The sequence below is a fragment of the Anthonomus grandis genome, chromosome 7, assembly GCF_022605725.1.
Source record: "Anthonomus grandis grandis chromosome 7, icAntGran1.3, whole genome shotgun sequence".
NCBI lineage: Eukaryota > Metazoa > Arthropoda > Insecta > Coleoptera > Curculionidae > Anthonomus > Anthonomus grandis.
Window position 1 is genome coordinate 34858011 of NC_065552.1, and position 25054 is coordinate 34883064.

The window sequence follows — 25054 nt, forward strand, 5'->3', positions numbered from 1 at the left end:
AGTGTTACTTGAATGAAATCCATGAAATCCAGTCAGCACAAACACATTGCATGCTTATATCTAATTGTTATATTTACGGGACATTGCAGGTCACCATAAAACATATGACAGGAATACCTTTTAATTTTCTGTTGCATATACTGAGAATATTTAACTCATACACCTGCAATATTTTTCATCTTTCAAAATATATCTCAAGCATATCTAATGCTATTTATAGAGAATATCAATTTAAAAAGCATCAATCTGAATATCTCGCAAAATATAAGAGATGGAAAAATGCGCTTTGGACTAACTATTATAGAGGTTGGAAAAACTAGTACCACCATATTTTTGTTTAGAGGTTAGCGATCCCTAATCGCCTCCTACCCCAAAATCATATTTAAATAGAACAACTCTCTTTTGTCATATCCTAAATTATAGTCGACGATACCTTTCAAATGCAAGAAATGCAACGGAAAAAATACCAATGGATCAACAAGACGTATTCAGAATAAGTAGTATATTCTTCTATTCTAAAGATATAATACTGTTACTAAAGTGTTTTCAAAATTACAAAATTTTCTTGTGCCCATTTTTCTCTACAGAATACTCACTGAACAAATTGTAGTTGCAAAAATCCCTCTTTAACTCTGGTCCCTAATCCGTTTAAGAAATATTTACTCATAATATTGCAAAATATTCAAGGAAGTTACTTGAATGAAATCCCAGACAGCACAAACTATTTAATTGGCATATTTAATATTCATATATGAGGAATACCTTTTGAATTTTTATGATCTATGCTAGCCATTTCTGTTGCATATATTGGGGATATTTAATTCATACGCCTGAGTTGGAAAAACTCCTTTGCATAGAATCCTGCCTTTTTTTAATTAATTTAATGGAGATTTAATTTCTTATTCTTTTACTAAAGACAAATTTCGTCCATCGAGATTCTTTTGCAATACAAATCAAAAAAATACCAGTTACTTAGTATAAATTAAGAACATTTGTATATAAAGGTATTGAGAAACAAACTGCTGTGTAGCAAATACCATGTTTTATTATTTCTTCTAAAAAGGTTTTAAAGTGTCATTAGGTTAAAGAGAATAATAAAGCAAATTAAAGTGCAACTTTAAATAAACGTTGATTTTGTACAAATAATTAACAGACAATTATACAAACCTATATAATTGTCTAATATCAGTCGATTTTATTTTTATTTGTCAAAGTTTGTATTTTTGTAGCACTGATGGAAAGACTGGGGTATACTTACACACATTAGCAACTGTAATCCTACATACTTATTTGACTAAGTGTTAGCTAATAATACCTTTTAAAGGCAAAATATGAAACGGAAGAATCACCAATGGTTCAACAAGATATATTAGACTAGTTATAGATTATATTAGTATCATCAGTAACTTATATAAAATACGTAATTAAAATAAGTATAAAAAAAAAATTGGCAGCTAAATTACTACGAATGCATTTCATATCTATATAAATTATAGTTAAAAACTTATAAAGTTACACTAATATTTATATAAATAACAATCTATTATGTAAAGTTTTCAAAGCTAATAATGACTACCACTATGTCTACACTATCACCGATGGATTTTTTAGACGGCCTGAAGAACAACAAGACTCTGACGAGATTCTTATCACAATCTCTGTAAGTATAGGGTTAAATAGATTTTACTATGTTTTAACTTTTAGTAGTTCTATCTACCTATATATTTATAATAGTATTTAAAATATAATTCCTTACGAATTTAAAAATATTGGGTGTCTAACTAACGGTCTATTCACAAGTGTCTGTCACGTCTCAGTTCTCTAAGGGTGACCGCTGTTCATCAGTCAACAATTTTCTTTTGATTAACGATTTTTTTCAGTTTAATACTAGTCTTAATTGACGATAAACTCAAAAGAAGAAATAAGTAGATAATGGGTTATTGATAAATAAAATTAAACTCGTCCAGGCAGTCAGGGTTATATTTTATTTAAAGTTTTCGAAGAAATGTAAAATTGCATTGGTTCAGTTGCCTGAAATCAGAAAACTGAGGTTGTTATGATATAAATAATAGTCCGACAAGACTAGCCGGTTAACAGGGACTATTTCTAGGGAGTTGAGTTTGTTCGACAGTCTTGATTTAAAAGTTCTAAACAACAAGAACAACTCCCTAGATCTGATAGGTTCCATAAACCCTGTGGAATTTAAATGATAAAAAAAAACCTATCAGGTCGGCTTCGTGGGTTCTCTGTATGGTCAGTTGTCTCAGTCACACTCACTCACTCAGTATTAAAACACCTTTATTTATTTAAATAGGATGATTATTAAGGTTATCATCTTATTTGGTCAGAGACAATGAGTCAATTAAAGTTGTAAGGCAAACAAAATCTACATGGTAAGTAAATACAGTTAAATATACATGATGGTATTAAAAATGTAAACAAAAATAAATAAAAGATATATTTATTTTTACTTGGTATTTGGTACCTGAATTCGTCAGTGATCACTTCGGAAGCATTACATAATAATACATAACGTTGAAGTATTTTAATTTACATAATTATAAGATAAATATAGTTACTTAAGTTTTAAAAGATTAAAATAAGAATGTGACAATAAATTCATGTTAAATCATACAAAGAAATCAAAAGAATATAGTTAAGGTCAATTGAAAAGAAAAAAAAAGACTAGTAAGCTTACAAGTCAAGTCCCATGGTGTTCTTCTTTCGTGGCCGAGAGCCCGCGATGGGCTATTTCTCACCACATAGGGCTTAAGGCATGATGTGGGTTGACGGGGCTAAGGGAGGCAAAATTATCTGCTTTTAGGCTTCAGGGCGAAATCCTCATCACTGCTGGGTCATGGCTGGCGGTTTACAACTTCATTTTTAAGGAGCGCTAAGAGAGATTTCTCAATGGAAACACGAAACACCATATAAAATGTCACCAACGGTGAAAACTACTTTCGAGGTTTCGAGAGGCATCAAAACACTAAAACTCGCGGAACTGCTTAAGTAGTAGACCAAAAGACCGAAGATTGAGGAACTTCGCTCGTTACTTTATGGGTTTAGCCGCTATGGGCCAACCAAAACCCATACATAAATCATTAATAAGCAAACCATAGAGTGCCTAGTAGAAAGTACAAATACGGACCAAATCGTAATAATTCGACACGTCCGCTTTAGTAAACCGGTTGACCAATTCAATTGCCGTGAAATCTTCTCCATGCACCGCATATTGTAAACAATAACAAAGAATTAAAATGGTGATAATATTGATAGTGGTTCAGTGAAAAATATTGGCGAATTCCATTAAGAGTCGAAGGAAATTGTAATTATAGTGGGTGTCTCAGTCAGCAGTCTCGTACTTATAAAGTTTTGAAAGAAAAATTTAGAACAAAGTCATTTTTAAATATTTTAATCAAATGAATAAAAGTTAGGATTCTCCAGATCCCGTCTAAAGCGTAATTAATCTTGCAACAAGATATCCAATTTCCTGGAATGAAAAGAAAATTTTTTCCAGACAGTCAATGATATTTATCCTTTAAAGTTGCTAATGAAATCAGAATAATGACGTATTCAATTGCCTGGAATAAAACAAAAATTCTTCCAGGCAATCAGGATTGTTTTTTATTTAAAGTCTCTAAAGAAATTTGGAAATGCACCGGTCCAGTTCCGTGAAATAAAGACTAAACTCGTCCAGGTAGTCAAAGTTATTTTTCTTTCAAAGTTTCTATTAGTAAATCAGAAGACTGACGTGCCCAATCGTTTGAAATAAAAAGAAAATTCTTCCAGGCAGTCAGGATTATTTTTTGTTTAAATTTTTTGAAGAAATTTAAAACTGCATTGGTTCAGTTGCCTGAAATCAGAAAATTATTGAGGTATCCAATTACCTGGAATAAAAAGAAAATTCCTTGAGGCAGTCAGGCTTATTTTTTATTTAAAGTTTTCGAAGAAATTTAAAATTGTACGGGTTCAATTGCCTAAAATAAAGACTAAACTCGTCCAGGTAGTCAAAGGTATTTTTCCTTTAAAGTTGCTAAGAAAATCAAAAAATTGATGCGTCCAATTGCCTGAAATTAAAAGAAGATTCTTCCAGGCAGTCAAGGTTATTTTTACTTAAAGTTTTTGAAGAAATTTAAAATTGCATTGATTCAGTTGCCTGAAATAAAAATTAAACTCGTTCAGATAGTCAAAGTTATTTTTCCTTTAAAGTTTCTAAGAAAATCAGAAGATTGGCGTGTCCAATTGCCTGGAATAAATTGAAAAAAATTCTTCCAGACAGTCAGAGTTATTTTTTATTTAAAGTTTTTGAAGAAATTTAAAATTGCATTGGATCAGTTTCGGGAAATGAAGACTCAATTCATCCAGGTTAGGGTTTCCAGACTGGGATCCTGGGGTCCCGTTTCTGTCTCAAGTTTGTTTTTAGACTTTTTAGTTAGGTAGTAGGTACCTAGGTATGTAATATGTAATACGTAATGTACAAATGTACTGAAAATGTTTTTAGTTCTGAATTTTTAAATAATTTGTTTTCAGTTAACTGCATTTTTATTTGCTCGGGATACTGTTATTACTGTTAAATATTTTATTTAAAATATAATTAGTCCCGGAGGATTTTTATCCCCGGATTTTAAAACGGGATCCCGATCCCGAAAACTGGAATTTCTAATCCAGGTAGTCAAAGTTATTTTTCCTTTAAAGTTGCTAAGGAAATCAGAAAATTGACGTGTCCAATTGCCTGGAATAAAAAGAAAATTCTTCCAGGCAGTCAGGATAATTTTTTATTTAAAATTTTTGAAGAAATTTAAAAATGCACTGGTTTAGTTGCCTGAAATAAATATTAAACTCGTCCAGGTAGTCAAAGTTATATTTTCTTTAAAGTTTCTGAGGAAATCAAAAGACTGATGTATCCAATTGCCTGGAATAAAAAGAAAATTATTCCAGGCAGTCAGAGTCATTTTTTATTTAAATGTTTTGAAGAAATTAAAAAATGCACTGGTCACGTGAAATAACGACTAAACTTGTCCAGGCAGTCAAAGTTATTTTTCCTTTAAAGTTGCTAAAGAAATCAAAATATTGACGTATTTAGTTGTCTCGAATAAAAGAAAATTCTTCCAGGCAGTCAGGGTTATTTTTTATTTAAAGTTCCTGAAGAAACTTGAAAATGTACCGATTCAACTGCCTGAAATAAAGACTAAACTCGTCCAGGTAGTCAAAGTTATGTTTCCTTTAAAATTTCTGAATAAATCAGAAGACTAACGTGTCCAATTGCCTGGAATAAAAAAAAAATTATTCCAGGCAGACAGGATATTTTTTTATTTAAAATTTTTGAAAAAATTTAAAATTGCATTGGTCCAGTTACCTTCAATAAAAATTAAACTCGTCCAGGTAGTCGAAGTTATTTTTCCTTTAAAGTTGCTAAGGAAATCAAAACATTGACGTATCCAACTGCCTGGAATAAAAAAAAAAATTTCTCCAGGTAATCAGGGTTATCTTTTATTTAAATTTTTTGAAAAAATTTAAAATTGCATTGGTTCAGTTGCCTTAAATAAAGATTAAGCTCGTCCATGATAGTCAAAGTTATTTTTCTTTTAAAGTTTTTAAAGAAATTTAAAATTGTACAGGTTCAGTTGCCTGAAATAAAGACTAAACTCGTTCAGGTAGTCAAAGTTATTTTTCCTTTAAAGTTGCTAAGTAAATCAGAAAATTGATGTGTCCAATTGCCTGTAATAAAAAGAAAATTTTTCCAGGCAGACAGGGTTATTTTTTATTTAAAGTTCTTGAAGAAATTAAATAATGCACTGGTCTAGTTGCCCAAAATAAAGACTAAACTCGTACAAGCAATCGAAGTTATTTTTCAATTAAAGCTTATACATATAACAGACTTTATAAGTGACAAATTAGTCTAAGAGCAGTGGAGAGAGCATAGAGAACGGCTATGTCAGAGGGGCATCTCCAAACAAAATTCTTGATAATAATTTAATTTTAAAGATAAATTTGCAACAACTGATGGCCTATTTAAGTGAGCCAATTTTTAGTAATAGAACTGATAATAAATACATTGGTAGAAGCTAAGTCAGACAACAAGAAGCTAAGAAAAACACCTTGTCGGTTAGATGCAAAAAAGGGTGTTTGCAGTTATTCCAACTACATCATTAAGGATCTTGATGATTTTTTAAGTAAAATCTCATTCTAAAAAAAAGCAATTTGTTGATGAAAGTGTTACAATGTTGGCAACACCGCTAATGCAACCTGTTTTCCATATTTCCAAAATGACACAAGCAAGCATACCGTGCGACATCTTTGGAGAGGCATGGAAGGTTAGTGAATCTTACGGAATAAATTCTGCCCAGTATATAAGAGGTCGCGTCGCCGCTAGGGGGCCAGTTGACAGTTTAGTTCGCAATATTGGCGCAATATTTAAATCGGTAGTCGTAAGTGATCGTGCTTAGCTGTGTAAATAGGTAGTAAGTTGGACGGGCTTTAGTCCAGTGACTTTAAGTCCTATGTGAAAGTTGTTTTATGTTAATTCACATTTTACTTTTTCCATATGTTAAGATCAATTGCAACTTCTGTAAGTAATATGAAATATAGGTTCGTAAATTATTGTTTTTTTTAAATATCATTAGCATAGCTTTTTAATAATAAAAAACTTGCTAAATTTGCTGTATTTAGCATAAAGTAGTCCGCAAAGGGGATGTTATAAAAAGTATTGGTGTATAATAATGCGTATTATATTTTTTTCAAAATTCAAGGGTACGCTAGTGCAATGAACCGTTTTTTGCTATTCTATAGTGATTAACAATTTTGTTGTAAAAATAAGTAAAACTCATTAAATGCAGTTAATAGTTTATTATTTTTTGCGTCACAAACTTTATACATTTTTCCAAAATTTCTCGGACATGCTTTAGCGCCTCGAAGTCCAGTCCAATCAATTCTACTTCCATCAATTCTTATCTCCTCAGTTATGTTCTTTTTTATCTCGTTCAATGTGCGGGGTTTGTTAAAATATACTATAAACTTTAGGTACATCTATAAAAAATAATCTACAGCTGTTAATTCAGAAGAATGTGCTGGCCAAGCAAGATCTCTATTTCGAGAGAAACTAAGCTCTTATTGCTCCCTAAAAACTGCATAACTACCCTAGTGGTACGACTAGTTCCTTCATCCTGTTAAAACTATAATTCGTCATGTTCAACTCTCAATCTACGTAATTCGAAAGTAAGAAATGTTTCAAAGTTATGATTATAGTTCGATTGTTCTTTTGCGGTAATAAAAAAACGGTCCCAAAAATTCAACAATGTTTTTAACATATAAAGGTTTTTCATGCAACTGTTCTTCTGCATACGAATATCTAAAGCTTCAAAACCCGATAAACAAAAATGAGCTTCATCCGACATAATTAAATTATTGGTCAACAATATACAAATTTCCTACAAAATGCAAGTCTACTAGATGGAACTTGTGGAAATAAGTGTTGCGCAATCTGCATACGATAGCAAACATATCAGTCATAAACAGAACTCCCCCATCCATTCACGTGTGGGGCAGTAAAGCGTTAAAATATGTCACATTCCAGTGCCGTACCCTGTATATGTATTTACAAATGTTTCCTCACCAAATTCTGTCATCATATTGCTTTGGAAGCCGTGTCGCTATTTCCACTTAATATTTTTAGAAATTCAAAAGAAAAGTTTGGCAAAAGAGTCAATAATTAGTAAGTAACTTGTAAATTGCTAAATCTCAAAACAGTTTTACCACTTATCAAATACTGGGCATTTAATATATTTTCTTAATATCATGAAGTAACCTAGTCTGGTTTCCTGACAATAACTGGCAAATTGGGATCAAGCCGTATCTGATTAGAACACATTTGAACCTACTGATAAGTCAACTCAACGTTAAAGTTGGGATCTCCGAGTTGCAAATTATCAGGAACCTGCGCAGACAAAAGTACGCGTTCTAGCAAAACTAATCCAGGATTCCCACTGCCTGTCAGCTGTTCTAGCAATAAGAAATTTCAGTTTGGAAATTAGTTTTACACCACTGAAAGAAGTCTATTCCGTACGTATACTATAGTAACGGCGTTATGTGAATCTAACCTTAGCTACCGTAACACACCGCACAAGAAAGAGAGAGAGAGAATGAAAACGATCGTTATCGGTGAGAGGAGAGTGCAGGGGTGTAAGCGAACTTACGTGTGACTAGTTTTTCTCAATTTGTTTATTATTTATTTTCACATTAAAGTCCTTTACAGCCCTATTATTATGTCAATTACCAAACTTTTATCCTAACCCGTACTACTGACCCAGTTTTGCGTATGTTCCACTTGATGAAAATCGATACAAAGGTTCGAGGTCATTTCAAGTTTTAGCGTTGCGATATACTTAGTACTGATTCTCAGTCATATACACATGCCTTGTCATATGTCACTCGGTTAAATGACGTTTTTAGTAAAATTCTTGCATAAACTACAAAAAAAACCCTGGAAGGACAAAAGCTTTCTTATAATCACCGATATTATAGGTGTATAAAAAAGGTTTTAAACGAAAATAGATAAAAAGATTTATCTCAACCATAAGGGTTTTTCAGTAAAGAAAGTTTCGAGAACGGATACAACGTGACTACCAAATTTTACTTTATTATAACAGCATTTAAAGGATTTTAAGAAGTAATCACTTGGCGGTGTTAATAAATGTTGATGATACTTCTTTAAGACATAATTAAGTTAAAAAGAGCCCCAAAATTAAGCCATTTAGACGAAAAACCCGAAAAGGTCTTCACAGGTGTGCCTTTCACTTGCCCCCAAAGTAAAAAAGAAGAAACCTTCATTCAAGCAGACCTTTTTCTATATCGGAAAGTTAGTTAGAAACTCTTTAAACCATAATCTAATAAATAACACTGATATTAACGTCCCTTTTATAAAATTTATTTACTTTCATATCTCCAAAATGTTAACTGGCTATATACCAAACATCAAAATTTGTTTTAAATCACTTGCCATGCATTTAGTCAATACCAAACAAAAAATTCCCTATACTGATCTTAGTGGAGAGTAACGCCTTAGCTCCACCTATATTGATAAATAATACGTAAAGTTAAAACTAGAAAATAAGAACTTCTTAATCATTTTAACAGATGTTTTTTCGGTTTAAATATATAGCTTAGTAAGCATTTTCTATTTCAAATAACAGCCAAATTATTCATAAATTTAAAAACAACAACCATCACAAAACTAGCTTATCTGAAAAAGTTTAAATTGAAAACGAAATAAAACAAAATTTGCAATGTTCAAATTTAATCTCATCCAGCAGTAATATTAATAACTCAATTTACATAAAAAAACTTTTTATGATTAATGCGTCCCTCCTAAAAACTTTATTGATCCGGCAATAAAGAACGATGCATAACATTTTCTATTAATACCCCTTTTATAATTTAGTTTGTTTTACTAATGTTCTTTATAAAAAAAAGTTTAAAGTGTGTCAAGGTTTTGTAGTTGAAATGTAGTTATAATATTAAATTAAATAAATTGATCACACTAATCGAAACTTACTTCGACCTACTCGACACTTATTAGGCGAAGTAGGTCTTGATTGGTAGATGAATTTTCAAACAAAAGGCATTTATGTAACGGTGGTGTACGAGTTTTTGTTGTTTCGTCTGAAATAATCTAAATATTTAGTTTTAATAATTTTCACGTTTTTTGTAGACTTCTGAGATGATAGTTTACGGCCAATAACAGCATAATCTTTCTTACGCTGAATACCTTTTATAATATGACTTTTCCTATAGTCAAATCGACGGTTCAACATTGGCTGTAAATGTTGAACCGTTTGTGTACTTTATTTGCAATTCGCAATATTTCAAAATCGAGCCATTATGTTAAGTTATTTTTCTTAAGGAAATCTTTTAGGTACAGTGTGTTCTAGCTTTGCATTGAGAGCAGCAGAATTGGATTTCCTTATCCATCGGCTTGGTAATGTAGCTGATTAAAACAAGACCAGGTTTAAAATTAAAAAAAAAATGCGATAAAACAAATCAATACGACCTTCATGCCCGAAAATGAAAAATTTTAAGATTTAGAGGTCGATATCTCGGCTTCTATGGGTCGCATCATGACAATTTCAACGGTTTTGCCTTAGTTTTTTCATTCTGAATTCAACAAGACCATCCGCAAGGTCGTACCTCATATATTAGCTGAGATATCGCACTTTTGGTGCCCATTTTTAACCTCAAAAACGAGGTCGAAAAATGACTTTTTTCAAATTTTCAAAGCGCTCTCATTCAGTTAGTTCTGCTCGAATCCCATTATAACCCGGTGTTTTCGTGGTGTGGGTGATGAGAGGAAGCCTATGGTATAGTTGGTTCGATTTCCAAAAAAATCAATTTTTGGTGAAAAAAATCGATACAGGAGGGTATACCCGAAAAATGAAAAATCTCAAACTTTGGAGGTCGATATCTCGGCTTCTATGGGTCGTATCATGAAAATTCCAACGGTTTTGTCTTAGTTTTGTCATTCTGAATTCAACGAGACCATCTGCGAGGTCGTATTTCATATATTAGCTGAGATATCGTACTTTTGGTGCCCACTTTTGGCCTCAAAAACGAGGTCGAAAAATGACTTTTTCCAAATTTTCAAAGTGCTCTCATTCAGTTAGTTCTGCCCGAATCCCATTATAACCCAGTATTTTCGTGATGTGGGTGATGAGAGGAAGCCGCTGGTATAGTTAGTTCGATTTCCGAAAAATCAATTTTTGGTGAAGAAAATCGATACAGGGGGGTATACCCGAAAAATGAAAAATCCCAAACTTTGGAGGTCGATATCTCGGCTTCTATGGGTCGTATCATGACAATTCCAACGGTTTTGTCTTAGTTTTGTCATTCTGAATTTAATGAGACCATCCGCGAGGTCGTACCTAATATATTAGCTGAGATATCGTTCTTTTGGTGCCCATTTTTGGCCTCAAAAACGAGGTCGAAAAATGACTTTTTTCAAATTTTCAAAGTGCTCTCATTCAGTTAGTTCTGCTCGAATCCCATTATAACCCGGTGTTTTCGTGATGTGGGTGATGAGAGGAAGCCGATGGTATAGTTAGTTCGATTTCCGAAAAATCAATTTTTGGTGAAGAAAATCGATACAGGGGGGTATACCCGAAAAACGAAAAATCCCAAACTTTGGAGGTCGATATCTCCGCTTCTATGGGTCGTATCATGACAATTTCAATGGTTTTGTCTTAGTTTTTTCATTCTGAATCCAATGAGACCATCCGTGAGGTCGTGCCTCATATAGTAGCTGAGATATCGTACTTTTGGTGCCCATTTTTGGCCTCAAAAACGAGGTTGAAAAATGACTTTTTCCAAATTTTCAAAGTGCTCTCATTCAGTTAGTTCTGCTCGAATCCCATTATAACCCGGTGTTTTCGTGATGTGGGTGATTAGAGGACGCCGCTAGTATAGTTAGTTCGATTTCCAAAAAAATCAATTTTTGGTGAAAAAAAATCGATACGGGGGGGTATACCCGAAAAATGAAAAATCCCAAACTTTGGAGGTCGATATCTTGGCTTCTATGGGTCGTATCATGAAAATTCCAACGGTTTTGTCTTAGTTTTGTCATTCTGAGTTTAATGAGACCATCCGCGAGGTCGTGCCTCATATAGTAACTGAGATATCGTACTTTTGGTGCCCATTTTTGGCCTCAAAAACGAGGTCGAAAAGTGACTTTTTCCAAATTTTCAAAGTGCTCTCATTCAGTTAGTTCTGCTCGAATCCCATTATAACCCGGTGTTTTCGTGATGTGGGTGATTAGAGGAAGCCGCTGGTATAGTTAGTTCGATTTCCAAAAAAAATCAATTTTTGGTGAAAAAAATCGATACGGGGGGGTATACCCGAAAAATGAAAAATCCCGAACTTTGGAGGTCGATATCTTGGCTTCTATGGGTCGTATCATGAAAATTCCAACGGTTTTATCTTAGTTTTGTCATTCTGAATTTAATGAGACCATCCGCGAGGTCGTGCCTCATATAGTAACTGAGATATCGTACTTTTGGTGCCCATTTTTGGCCTCAAAAACGAGGTTGAAAAATGACTTTTTCCAAATTTTCAAAGTGCTCTCATTCAGTTAGTTCTGCTCGAATCCCATTATAACCCGGTGTTTTCGTGATGTGGGTGATTAGAGGAAGCCGCTGGTATAGTTAGTTCGATTTCCAAAAAAATCAATTTTTGGTGAAAAAAATTGATACGGGGGGGTATACCCGAAAAATGAAAAATTCCGAACTTTGAAGGTCGATATCTCGGCTTCTATGGGTCGTATCATGAGAACTCCAACGGTTTTGTCTTAGTTTTGTCATTATGAATTCAATGAGACCATCCGCGAGGTCGTGCCTCATATAGTAACTGAGATATCGTACTTTTGGTGCCCATTTTTGGCCTCAAAAACGAGGTCAAAAAGTGACTTTTTCCAAATTTTCAAAGTGCTCTCATTCAGTTAGTTCTGCTCGAATCCTATTATAACCCGGTATTTTCGTGATGTGGCTGATGAGAGAAAGCCGCTGGTATAGTTAGTTCGATTTCTAGAAAAAATTAGTTTTTGGTGAAAAAAATCGATACGGGGGGGTATACCCGAAAAATGAAAAATCCCAAACTTTGGAGGTCGATATCTCGGCTTCTATGGGTCGTATCATGAAAATTCTAACGGTTTTGTCTTAGTTTTATCATTCTGAATTTAACGAGGCCACCTGCGAGGTCGTACTTCATATATTAGCTGAGATATCGCACTTTTGGTGCCCATTTTTGGCCTCAAAAACGAGATCGAAAAATGACTTTTTCCAAATTTTCAAAGTGCATCATTTCCTTTATTCTGCTCGAATCCCGTTATAACGTGGTGTTTTCGTAAGAAAGGTGATAAGAGCAAGCCGCTAGTACAGTTCGATTTCGAAAAAAAAAACAAATTTTTGGTGAAAAAATTTGATACCCGAAAAATGAGAGATCCCAAATTTTGAAGGTCGATATCTCGGCTTCTATGGGCACTATCGAAAAAATTTTAACGGTTTTAGTTTAGTTTCGTCCTTCCAAATCCAACGAAATTATTCGCAAGGCTATAGCTTTCATAATAGCTGAGATATCGCATTTTTAGTGTTCATTTTTCGGCACAAAAACGAGGTCGAAAAATAACTTTTTCCGAATTTTCAAGGTGCTCAATTTTAAGGTGATTTAATACCTTCCCTTATTTACGATCCGTTAAAAATGAACGAGACATATATTTTTTTAAATAAAAACTTTATTGGTATCGTGGGACCTTACTGACTCTTACAGTGTGTATTCTCACAAAACGGTAGCTGCACGTACGAGCGTCAGGTACCAACTAAATTCGTCACCAATTTACGAAACTACTAAAGCGCCAAGGCGATGTTGCCAATTTTTACAATTTGACGCCTAAATATGTGTGTTTGGGTTTAGCCAGGACCTTGTCGTACCAGTTTAAAAGGTTAAAAAATTAAAGAAATATCCTAGGAAGTTTTTTTTGTAGCATTTCTCCACTATAATTTAGAATGGTTTGTTGTACTAGTCCAATAGTAAATTATATGCTAACTTTTCCCTTTTTTTACTAGGTTACTATTTTGTTTCTTTAAAAAAGTTTCTATTTTTTAACGGCGCGGCGGTAGGATTTTTTATTTGTTAGAATTGGTACATAAATAGTATATGGGCACAAAGATAAAAGCTAGTAGATTCAGAGGTCGCTAAAACTGAATATTGTTAGCACGTAACTTACTAGGGTATTCCTTGGCCAGGCACAAATGCAAAGTTATTGCTTTTATATGAAGAATCCATCTGTAATACAAAAAAAAAATCTAGAGCAATCGAGACAAAGAAGGCCAGTTAAATGCTTCTAAATTGCCAGCTTGAAGAGCGTCCAATCTAAAAAAACCAGTTAAGAGAAAAATCCTCCTGGAATTTATCCCGCGCCTCCCCAGTTTGACTTCCCCACTAAAAAAGGGTGCGTGTTGCATGCTTCTATCGTGGCTTGCTCCTCCCCTTCACCCCCCTTTCCTTCGCGCCCTCTTTTGAGCCCCGTTAGCCCAGAAAAGTCGCGCCACAAGTGGTAGTGTGCCATGGTGCCGTAGACAGTTGCGGACGACTGTCCACGGGACAAACAACGTTCGCTGTTGCGTCTGCTTTTCCTTTAGTCCTTTTACCGATTGTTTAACAGTTTATCATTTGTTGTCGCTTTCTCTCTTTTAATAACTCCGAGTGTTTATTGTCCCAGTGTATTAGAGTGCGAAAGAGTGCTCCAGAATGTTCGGCGATGTAATATTTTAGCAGTGTAATTTCGTTAATGGTTTGTTTTTTCTCGGATAAGCATTTTTATATAGTTTTTATAATATTTTATTGTTTGTGTTATTAAGAAAGTCTATTCACGCCTCTTTAGTGACTAGAATTTTATATTAACCTATAGTATTACATATGTTTTCTTGTCAAAATATCACACAAATATACACACAAATAATCATATGAAGATTTAAACTCTCTTTATTACACAGAATTATTAATTCAGAGTTGGGAAAATAAAAACATGCTAGCACTCATAATTAATGAATATAACAAAACGGATCTATGTTGGGCCAACAAACTTAAGAAACCACATTGGGATTCGAATAACTAAAGCCAGGTCTACTATTTAATCATTCATCAGTTAATAGAAATGACGATTTTAATAAGGAATAGAGCGAAATTTCATCAAAACGCACTAAAAACTAAAATGTGTTTTAAACATAAGACACTTTGTTAAATAGGCTACAGCACGATCTGGAATTGAATTTTTAAAGTGACATATCACATTTTATATGGACCAGACCAGATTTTACGGACAGAAATAAAAATTTATTATTGTTGACTCAAGCTTGGCACATGTTCAAAAAACTAATAGATATGTTCACGAAAATTTAATCATAAAGTTTATACTCTGTAAAATGATCGAAAAACCTACTTACACATTATATAAATTATGTTATCCTATAACAAAAACACAATTAAAAACCAACATTTCTCATTTGAATCCTAGTAGTGCGCCCCGATTGGTGGTGACGTCATATTCTCTATCGATTAACTCCCGCCAAGCTGTCTATTGTTGTTTTTACCTGCCTAACTCTCTTTCAAAATGTTTGTTTCAGTTTTAGCAATTATTGTCGTATTCAGAGAGTTAAGTAGTACGTATGTCGTTTTATTTTCTGTTTTTGATTAAATAAAGACATTAATGAACAACAGGCGAATGGAGCCAAGACAAGCCTATTAAAAGGTTATATAGGATGTTCAGTTGGGGGATTCCACTATCTATAACTCAAAAACCGTTAACCTCAGCCAATTAGGAAAGAAATTATTGATGTAACTGTTCTCCTGAGAGATGAGCTGGACTATCCAGTTTTGGAACAGCACGGATTCCTTTCACTCTAGCTTACTTAATAATGTGCATAATTATGGCATTAGTGTAAACCTTGGATGGGGATTTGGCCATGCAGTGGGATAATTCTGGATGCAAGTCAGTTATATGCCAGTGAAAGATGTTTATTTTAGATGCCCTCGTAGCTTTAAAGGTGCGTTTAATTACAGAAGGTTTGACTCTGTTCTTGGATCATTCAAGATAAATCCTTTCCAAGCATAAGCAGGTGAATCGTAAATGTTTTTGATAGATAGCAAGGTTGAATTGGATTGACACATTTATTAAACAACATGAACACTTAAAACCTTTTTTTTATTTAACATATCACGCATCAAACTCTTCGAAATTGGACAATATTGTTGATATCTTCTGCACCACTCTGGTTTAATTTCAGTAGCATCAATCCCCAACTTCAACAGTCAATATCATTGGATCAACATCCTTTCTTCTACTTCTGAGTAGTTTGGGGTTAGTACAGAGGGTTTCCTCATTAGCAGCTGCCCTAGACCACAATTTATTATCAACTGAAGTAGATCCAGCTTGTTCTGTCCAGAGATCAGTTATGCCACCTGTTTCCTATAAATATTAAAACACTTAAATTAAATATTTGAAAAATGACCCAATAACAGGTGCTTACTAGCAATTTTTCTTGCCCATTACCATCCTTGGCATGGTGGGGTACACACAGTAATTTTGAGAGCAGACCCAAGAAGCAAAAAAAAATTAGGTGGCACTGTAATTACTCAGTAAGATATTGTAACCTTTGCTAAGTAATGTCGTTAAAACATTCAAGTTACCAGACATATCCCACACTAGGCTCGTGACATTTTCCTATTTTATCAGGTCAGTTCTCCATAAAATCGCCGAAATATCTTTGCTAGCTTTGCTGCATAGGCGTGAGGCAACTTCAGTCTGGTAGTAACCCCATAGCTTCAGGAAATCGGTTTTTGTTCCAAATTGAGCCAGCATATCACCATATACATCTGAAAAATATTAGACTTTATTAGTCCAAGCTCATTCGTGGAGCAGTACTCACTTTCCAGTAAATCACATCACAATCTCCTTTAGAAGGCACAAACTGACCACAAGATACTCCAGGGTATCCAGTTAAAACAAGTGATTGCTCCTTTCTGCTTTTTCCACATGAGCTAGACTGTCCAGCTCTGGAACACCTCGGATTTACTCTGGCATACTTAATATTGTGCATAATTGTGGCATTAGTAGGCTCCATAGTAGGATAATTCTGGTTGGGAAGCAGAGATATAGGGTAAACTATGCGAATATGCCAATATAAGCTCTTCATTTTGGATGAGGTCATAGGTTTAAGGGTGCATTTAACTACAGAAGGTTTGACCAATTTTTTGGATGTATCTAAGGTGACTCCTCTTTAAGCGTAAGCTAAGGAGTCGGAAATAGTTTTGCTGGATAGGATTGATAATAAGTCAATAATTGGTGCGGGTCACTGCTCTATAAAATCACCGGGATATCTTTTCTGAATTGGCTTGAGGCAGCTTTAATCTGGTAGTAACCCCACAGCCTCAGAAAATCGTTTCCCATTTTTTGTATTAACCATCCAGGCCTCATGGTCTAAATACATTTAGAATATTGCTGCTCCTGTGCATTAGCTAATGCTTAAAAAAGAATGATGCTGGAAAAATTACTGCTTTGGTATTTCTGAATTACTACAAGGCTTTTGATACCACCATTCATAAGCTTTTACTAGCCCTTTTCTTACATAGGATTCTCCAAAAAATCGGTACGTGTAAAAATTGTTTAGATGGAAGGTTGCAGTTATTTGTAACATGATCGGGGCAATCTGAATACAGTATAATTTGTACTGGGGTAGTACGAGGATGGATGCTTGTAAAGCAACCCATAAAAGGTGATATGGAGCATTTAGTGAAGACTTCTAAAAAACATAATTTGAGTGTAGATCCAAAAAATTAGCAGTGCTCTACTTTGAAAAAGAAGGACAATTTTTCTAGAGAAAATCGTTTAACTTATTAAATTTATTTACAAAAAAGATGCTTTTTAAAAGGCTACTTGGCACAACGATATTTAACTCCATTTTAAATTGTTCATTGAAATTATAAATAACTGTTAATAAATGTGAATATTTATAATTTTTAAGTTAGTTTCTGTTACTCGCACATTTGCAGTGAAAAGAATAATTATTATGCATAACTTAATTGGATGCAATTTCTTTTGAATAATTTTAAATATCTCTAAACGCTGTAAGAAAATAAATGTACTTAAGCATATATGTAAATGATAATATGAGTTTGTTAAACGACAAATATTAACCAAATATAAAAACTCCTTAGACATTTATACAGTTACAAAAGGATACACAAAAATAAATTGTTTTATAGCTCCCAGTTGCACATCTTAAATTTTTTCTTTATTACAATTATGATTTTTTTTTAACAAGTTAGTTTAATATAGAGCCACTGTGAACTTAAATAATCCAGTTGATTTGAAAAATACATTTAGTCAAAAAAAATTGTATGTAGCTATCCTGTTAAATCTACTTAATATCAAAGTATTTCATAGATAGACAGAAGCACTTTGCATAAAATAGGCAAATTACACATAGCTTAGTAATATTCTTTACCAGAAAATAGCTATGCCTAAACAGTCATAATATTCAGCAAGTAACGTGTCTTTTAACTGAAAATTGAAACTAATCAAGTATTGCGGACATTCTGGACTATATAAATAATTTAAGTGTAAATCCAAATAAATTAGCAGGGCTCTACTTTAGAAAAAGAGAAGGAAAACAAAGGGGAAGCTCCTTACGGGCACTACATTCTTAAAATGTTTAAATTAGGTAAAATTTCTATAGTCCGTACACTACTGCCTTTACTATTCTAGCTCCTAAATAAAATGTTGCTATGTTCAATAATGTATTTTTTTGCTTCATTGCTGCTTTATTCCTTTTATACGAAAGCCAGCAGGAAGAATAAAAGTTAACAGTTTGTCATATATAGAAGGCTTTGAAACAAAGTCTTTTACAATTTCAGTCTATTAATGATAACTCGTAAAATTGCACCACGACCTTTATAAGCAACAAGTTTATCGATCAAGGATTATCAGAAAAAATTAATAGATTTGGCAACGTTGGTATACTTTTAACTTTTCAAGCAATTCATTATCTGTCAGTAATGTCAAAGGGTTTTTGACGTTGTTGACACATACAAGGAGAATATGATTACAAAAAAGCATTTGACATTATTCACAGATGACTATCATTGGAGCCTCAAAAGAGAATATGATCATTTCTAAGTAATTCGCTTGCCTTGATACATTATAATGAAAACTAACATTAAAGTGGTTTTTACGGCAATAAAACCTGATTTTTATCTAACGAAAGAAAATCATTTATTTTTATGATTTATAGTCTCAGGTACGCGGATAAAAATCTTGCTGTGATTATTTTTGGATGCAATTACATGCAGGAACAAAACACCATTTATTTCTACCTAGTTTTGAAGTTTGAAGGACAAAATAACAATCCCAACTAGACACAATGGCGGGACAATGTTGACATAAAATATAGGAGCTGACGTCAAACGGGCTAGCCTCACCGTCATTTTTAGCCTTAAATTAATTTAATTTTTATTTTTTATTTATTTAAGCAGAAATAATGTTTTTAATATACAAATAATGCTGCATGATGAGCTAAAATGGTATCTTTTTATGGCCATATTTTTCACTTTATTCCTGATGATGAGATGCTCTAAAATGTTTCGAAAACTTTTCATATTACGTTAAATATAATTTTAAATGTGTATTTAAAGTAGGCATGCCTGACTAACATTGTGTGTTTAATTATAATATAAAAAAAAATCATTTAAAAACTTCAATTTGTTTACATATAAAATTCCTAGAATATTTTTGACAAGAAAACATATTACTTATAGAATTTTTCTTTTAACAGCAAAGTCAATTTTTATCATTCTAACCATTAAATGACAATCAAAATATTATAATACTTTATTATTTAAATATTTTTGTTAAATACTTTTGTAAATAATAAAAACATCAATGATAAAACAATGAAATAGTGATAAGTGACATCAAATAAACTTCAAGTTCAACGGTAATTGAATTCAAACCATGGTTAACCATGTGGCAAGCGTTTTCAAGATCTATCGAAATTTTGGTGGCATTCTTCGAGTATTATTCAGCCAGGTAACTAAAGAAAATAATTTTAAAATAATTAAGTCTAAATTCGAAATTCCTAAGTTGGTTCTAAAGCAATATCGTTAGTATTTATAGTCGAAAATTGTTTTATTTAAAAAAAGCAGGAATTTACAACGTCAGCTAGAAGTTAGAAAAAATGAAACGGCTCCTTGTATATCTAGGTTGATGTATGTTTTTTTTTTTTTTTTTTTTTTTAAGAAATTATTAAGAGTGGCACTGTATAGCTTCACCTTACATTTAAAACTCCACAGCCAACAACATTTGGAGCTTATGTTATATTTGGTTGAGGAATTAGAACATATTTCCATTCAACTTTCGGATGATTTTGAAGGATCTATATTGCGTTGAACATTTAAACTCCTTCCGTGCATCTGACTATGGGGAAAAAGGCAGCATACCAAAATTGAACATTTTCTTTTGCAGTTTTTGGTATGTGTTCTTGAATCCTACAATATTGTTAGAGTTGCAATATTGCTTCAAGAAGAAGGTTACTGAAACAATTCAACAAGTCAAGAACTATGTCCAATATGTATGATTCCGACGATTTGCAATATTTAGGTCTTTTTATAGCATACAAAAGTTCTGACTTAATGACAATAGAAGATATTTAAGTATGTATTAAGTAATGTACTTTAGATAAAAATGGCCGTTCTCGGTCCTGGAAACCCTAAGGTAAAAGGCCTCTAAACCGAATTAGTAAATGAGCAAGTTGATTCATTAAAAATTAATTTATTTAAATAATTTTTTCTTCAATCCAAATGAAACATACAAAATATAATGTCAAACATATGAATAGTCCCTAAAATACCTTTATTAAATCTTTAAACGATTCCCTAACTATATTAGTATTTTCCGAAGAACACTAAAATCAAAGTTTTAAACCGGATGGCCTAGAATAATAAAACACTCTTTAATTTCTCAAATTTTAAAGTAACAAACATGAAATTTGGCATTTACGTCCGCTAAATGATATTTATTCAACAGCTTTCTAATACTTCCGGTTCAGTCATTTGCACTAAATTCCTACATAATTTATTTATAACACATCTTTTATCCGACAATTTGATTTTATCTTACACTTTTATACGGCAACAAGTCTTTTACCTAATAATAGCCAATATCATTATAATTTAATTCCAAAGGACTTTTAAATCGTGAAATGGAAGTTCCGCTTTGCGCCTCTTTTGTGCGTCGCAGCCCCGATATGCCAGGGGAGCACAAAACGGTCTGGAAATAGTTTCATAGCAACACTCGATATCGCTTCCATCTGTTTACCGGGAACATAGCATGAAAGCAAAACTTTGTAGAGGACGGAGCTAACTCTAAATAAATTGTATTATGGTACTTTTATTAAGTGATCGTCAATTGCGACAAGCAAAGCTAAGCAAAGTGGATTTTCAGTAAGCCGTATTATGAATACAATCGTTTATGCGGGGTGACAATTTAAAAATTTACAATGGCTTTATTCGAGGACCCTTAGGGCATTGAAAGACTAGGGAATTAGTAAACAATAATTTTGTTTAAGTTTAAAATGTGCTTAGAGGCAAGACAGTATTTTGTTTATAAACATATATCAGGCTAAGCGGTATGGTACCGTTAATTTTATAACTTTATCTTAACAAGCTAATAAGAACATTTATTTACCGACCTATTTTTATTTAACAACTCATGATCTTGATCACTTTGAATATTAACTAGAACATTAACTTATAAAGGGTGTTTTTTTGAGAGGTATACAAATTTGAAGTGAAATAAAACAATTAAAAAAAAATTATTGACATGGTATTGGTTTTATTTAAAAGATATTTTTAAAAATGATTTCGGGCATATGAGCGCCAAGGCTGGTTCGAATGTAGCGTAATCTTGAAGTCCGATTTTCGACCACTTTTTCAAGCATCTGGACTCGTATCTCGGCAATAACGCGGCGAATGTTTGCTTCCAAGTGATCCAACGTCTGTGGTTTATCTTTGAAGACATGTGACTTCACATATCCCCAAAGAAAGTAATCCAGGGGTGTGAGATCACACAATCGTGGAGGCCAGTTCACATGTCCATTGCGTGAAATTATGCGATCACGGAATGTTTGCGGCAATAAATTGATAGTGTCACGCGCTGTGTGGCATGTTGCACCATCTTATTGAAACCAAAGCTCTGCCACATCAAGTCGGTTCAACTGAGGAACAAAAAAGTCAGCAATCATGGCTCTATAACGTTCTCCATTGACTGTAACATTCTGGTCGTTATCATCTTTAAAAAAATATGGGCCAATGATTTCTCCTGACCATAAAGCGCACCAAACTGTGACTTTTAATGGATGTAAGGGCGTTTCAACAAAAGCTTCTAGATTTTTTCCACTCCAAATTCGGCAATTTTGCTTATTGACGAAGCCGTTTAACCAAAAATGAGCCTCATCCCTGAACAAAATTTTGGATTGAAAAAATGGGTCAAGCTGAATACTGTTTTTCGCCCATTCACCGAACGTACGGCGCGCATAATGGTCACGCGGTTTCAGTTCTTGCACAAGTTGAATCTTGTAAGCTCGCAAGCTAAGATCTTGCTGCAAAATCTTTCACAAAGTGGATGGGCACAGCCCCAATTGTTGTGCACGATGGCGAATCGACTCTTCGGGTCCTCTTCAACACTATGCTCCATAGCAGCAATAACTTCTTTTGTGCGCACTGTATGGCGTTTTTGTGGATGCGTGTTATCAGTTAGAGTATGCGTGGTACAAAAACGATCCATGGTTTTTCGAATAACTTGCTCGGATGGCCGATTATGTCGACCGTAAAATAGACGCAGCGTACGGTTTCGCGAATTGAACTATGATTTTCAAAATATATTTGCACAATTTGAAAGCGTTGTTCTGGAGTAAGTCTATTCATTGTGCAATGGCAAACTGTTCTGACCACGAATACACCACCAACTGTCAAATTGACAATCACCAAAAACAGTTTTGACAACTTAAAATCCAAACCTCTAAAAAAAACACCCTTTAAATGCAATGACGCCTTCATGAAGTAATGGCGTTTAAGAAATAATAATGAAAATAGTAGTGTTTTATTAACTATACTGAAAATGAATTTACAAGCAGGAACCTGTATGGCCTATTATAGCCTTGGTACTTTTAGTGATTTTCTAGTTTTATTATTAATATTTTACGCTCTTTTCATTTAATTCTTACATGACGCATTCCAAGATGTTTGAAGATGTTCCGCCTCTTTGAGTCATGAAGCCAAACAGAGTTAGTTGTTATAAGTTTTGGTCCTTAGCATTGACATCATATCCGTCCTTCATTCGATTGCTGAGAGCCTGAATGTAAATGCGTACTTGATTATGAATGAGATCTCTTTTTCTAAGCAAATTACTAACGTTGTTCTCTCCGGCAACATCAGTTATTAATGGACAATCAAATGTTCGAACTTACTTATTCCCTGCTTCTAATTAGGAAAACGGATGAGCAACAATAGCAATACCTTTAAAGGGACGTTATACTGCCGCATCAAAGCCTTCTGCTTTATCTGTAGCCCATTACTTGTCGCACATACAACGCATTTTCTGCATCAGTCCCTTACGTCTGCCAAATAATTCAGTAAAATTTTTCCCTCACTTTTCCCAGGGTTTTTGTTGCTTTAAAGTATCCTCCTGACACACCGGCATGGAATTCCTCTAGCAACTCCGAAATCCGACATTTAGGCACAACTTTTCCATTATGGTCAATAATTGTTTGCAAAATTAAAGGGTTTCATTGTCTCCAATATATGACTTTAAATTGGGAAAATACTTGCCTATTTCTTCTAAAGCAGGAATGTACTGTATTTATTTACACTAAGCTGACAACTGACTTTCTGGATGTAGTAAGTTATGGATGGCCTTGTGTCGCGGACTTTTTCCTGGTTCTCTACACGTTTTCGTTGTTTTCTGTTATTTTCAGAACATCAGTTTCTTCATGTCCTTGATTAAAAGATGTTCTTACAAGTCACTCGTTCATATAATTAGAACAGGTTGTCTCAAGGTTAGATTGTGGTAGCTATTTCAAATTCTTAAGGAACACGATGACTGTACATCTAGATTTTCCTAAATCTTAAGCAGCATATTGTACGAAAATGTATTAAGAGGAAATGTTCAAGAGATCTTGTTGCATTTTATGGGTCAAAATTATATCGACTCTTTTGATGTTAATTATTATCAGGCTATGCGGTATATTACTGTTTATTTTATAACTTTATCTTAACGAGCTAATAAATACACCTATTTTCCGACCTACTTTTATTTAAAAACTCATGATCCTGATCACTTTGAATATTAACTAGAATATTTTATCATGTTGGAAAAATCAATATTTTGACACTTTTTAATAGGAAAGTGGTATAGCTGACTATACTGCAACATAGCTACATTAACTCACTGTACCTTGCTGTTCATTTTATTAGTTTAAGTTTAATTTTATTTAATTTTTTTTATTTCATAACCTTATCTTAAATAACTGTATAGTTTTTTCTAAACTACTTTTATTTAAAAATTCATGGCCTTAATCTAATTTAACCCTTGACTACGGACATCAACTTTTATTACACAACTACGGATACGGAGTCTACCTGACTCTGCCTGTGTAATAACGTGCTTCAATTTTAAAAATTTAATTTTTTTTTTGGTAACTAAAATAAATATTCTTAAGGAGCAAAAGAAAAAAACCTGCAAGTCAATTGATGACCCGACTTTTTATGTTCAATCTCGCTTATGCATACAGTGTATACAACATTTCTTTAAACATTACAGACAAATAGGCCGCTTACATAATATACATGTAAACGCAGTCTTTTTTATTAATTTAGAAGGACATATATAGCAATACTTTCGAGTTTGAAGTATTCATTTCAGGCATCTCGCTAGGGATTTGTAAAATGCGACGAATCAAAAGTTTTATTTCTTTAGATAACTGTGGTTTTTGTACTCTTATGCGTAAATGATTTTTTATCAACTGATTTGCTAATTTTTTAAGAAAATCAAAACGACTCGTGTCATTATTTGGATATGATGAGTAAATTATAAAGGCGTTTACACTACAAATATCCAACAACTTATAAAATATTGCCATAGGCCACCTCCTAGTACGTCGACTGCAGCTATATTTAGCGCATTTCTCGTCCATAGCATCAACCCCACCTTTTGTAAATAAAAGCTTATAATCTCAGGTTTTCCAGATTCAGGATCAGTAGATTTCGAATGATGCATGGACGATACCAGGATGACTGCTTTATTTTTTTTTAGTTACATACGAAACCATGGTCATATTTTTTTTTAATCCATAAAGGGTGTCACCTACTTTTTGGTTTCTTTTCGGTTGTAATTCTAGAGGAATCTCCTTTTTATTTTTCTTCAGAGTTTCTACAAATGTAAGTCCATTTTTTAGCAAATATT

At 33.3% G+C, this 25054-nt stretch overlaps 1 protein-coding gene and 1 long non-coding RNA gene across 4 annotated transcripts in view; one reads left to right on the forward strand and one right to left on the reverse strand.

Moving 5' to 3' along the window:
• LOC126738553 (synaptotagmin-7) overlaps window positions 1–25054 on the forward strand; it is a 94826-nt gene that overhangs the window by 35027 nt on the left and 34745 nt on the right. For 2 of the 3 annotated variants that reach the window (XM_050443932.1, XM_050443933.1), the window contains exons 1-2: window positions 14121–14332; window positions 19371–19624. The exons of the other annotated variant lie outside the window; for it this stretch is intronic. In XM_050443932.1, coding sequence (XP_050299889.1) covers window positions 19560–19624 — 65 coding nt within the window. In that variant the 5' untranslated portion in view covers window positions 14121–14332; window positions 19371–19559. Of the gene's footprint in view, window positions 1–14120; window positions 14333–19370; window positions 19625–25054 lie in introns of those variants that run through there. 3 annotated transcript variants of the gene reach the window in all.
• On the reverse strand, window positions 15629–17552 carry LOC126738555 (uncharacterized). Its single transcript, XR_007661378.1, has 3 exons — window positions 16467–17552; window positions 16068–16413; window positions 15629–16006 (listed from the first exon to the last, which is right to left on the reverse strand). It is a non-coding gene; the product is annotated as an uncharacterized LOC126738555 (long non-coding RNA).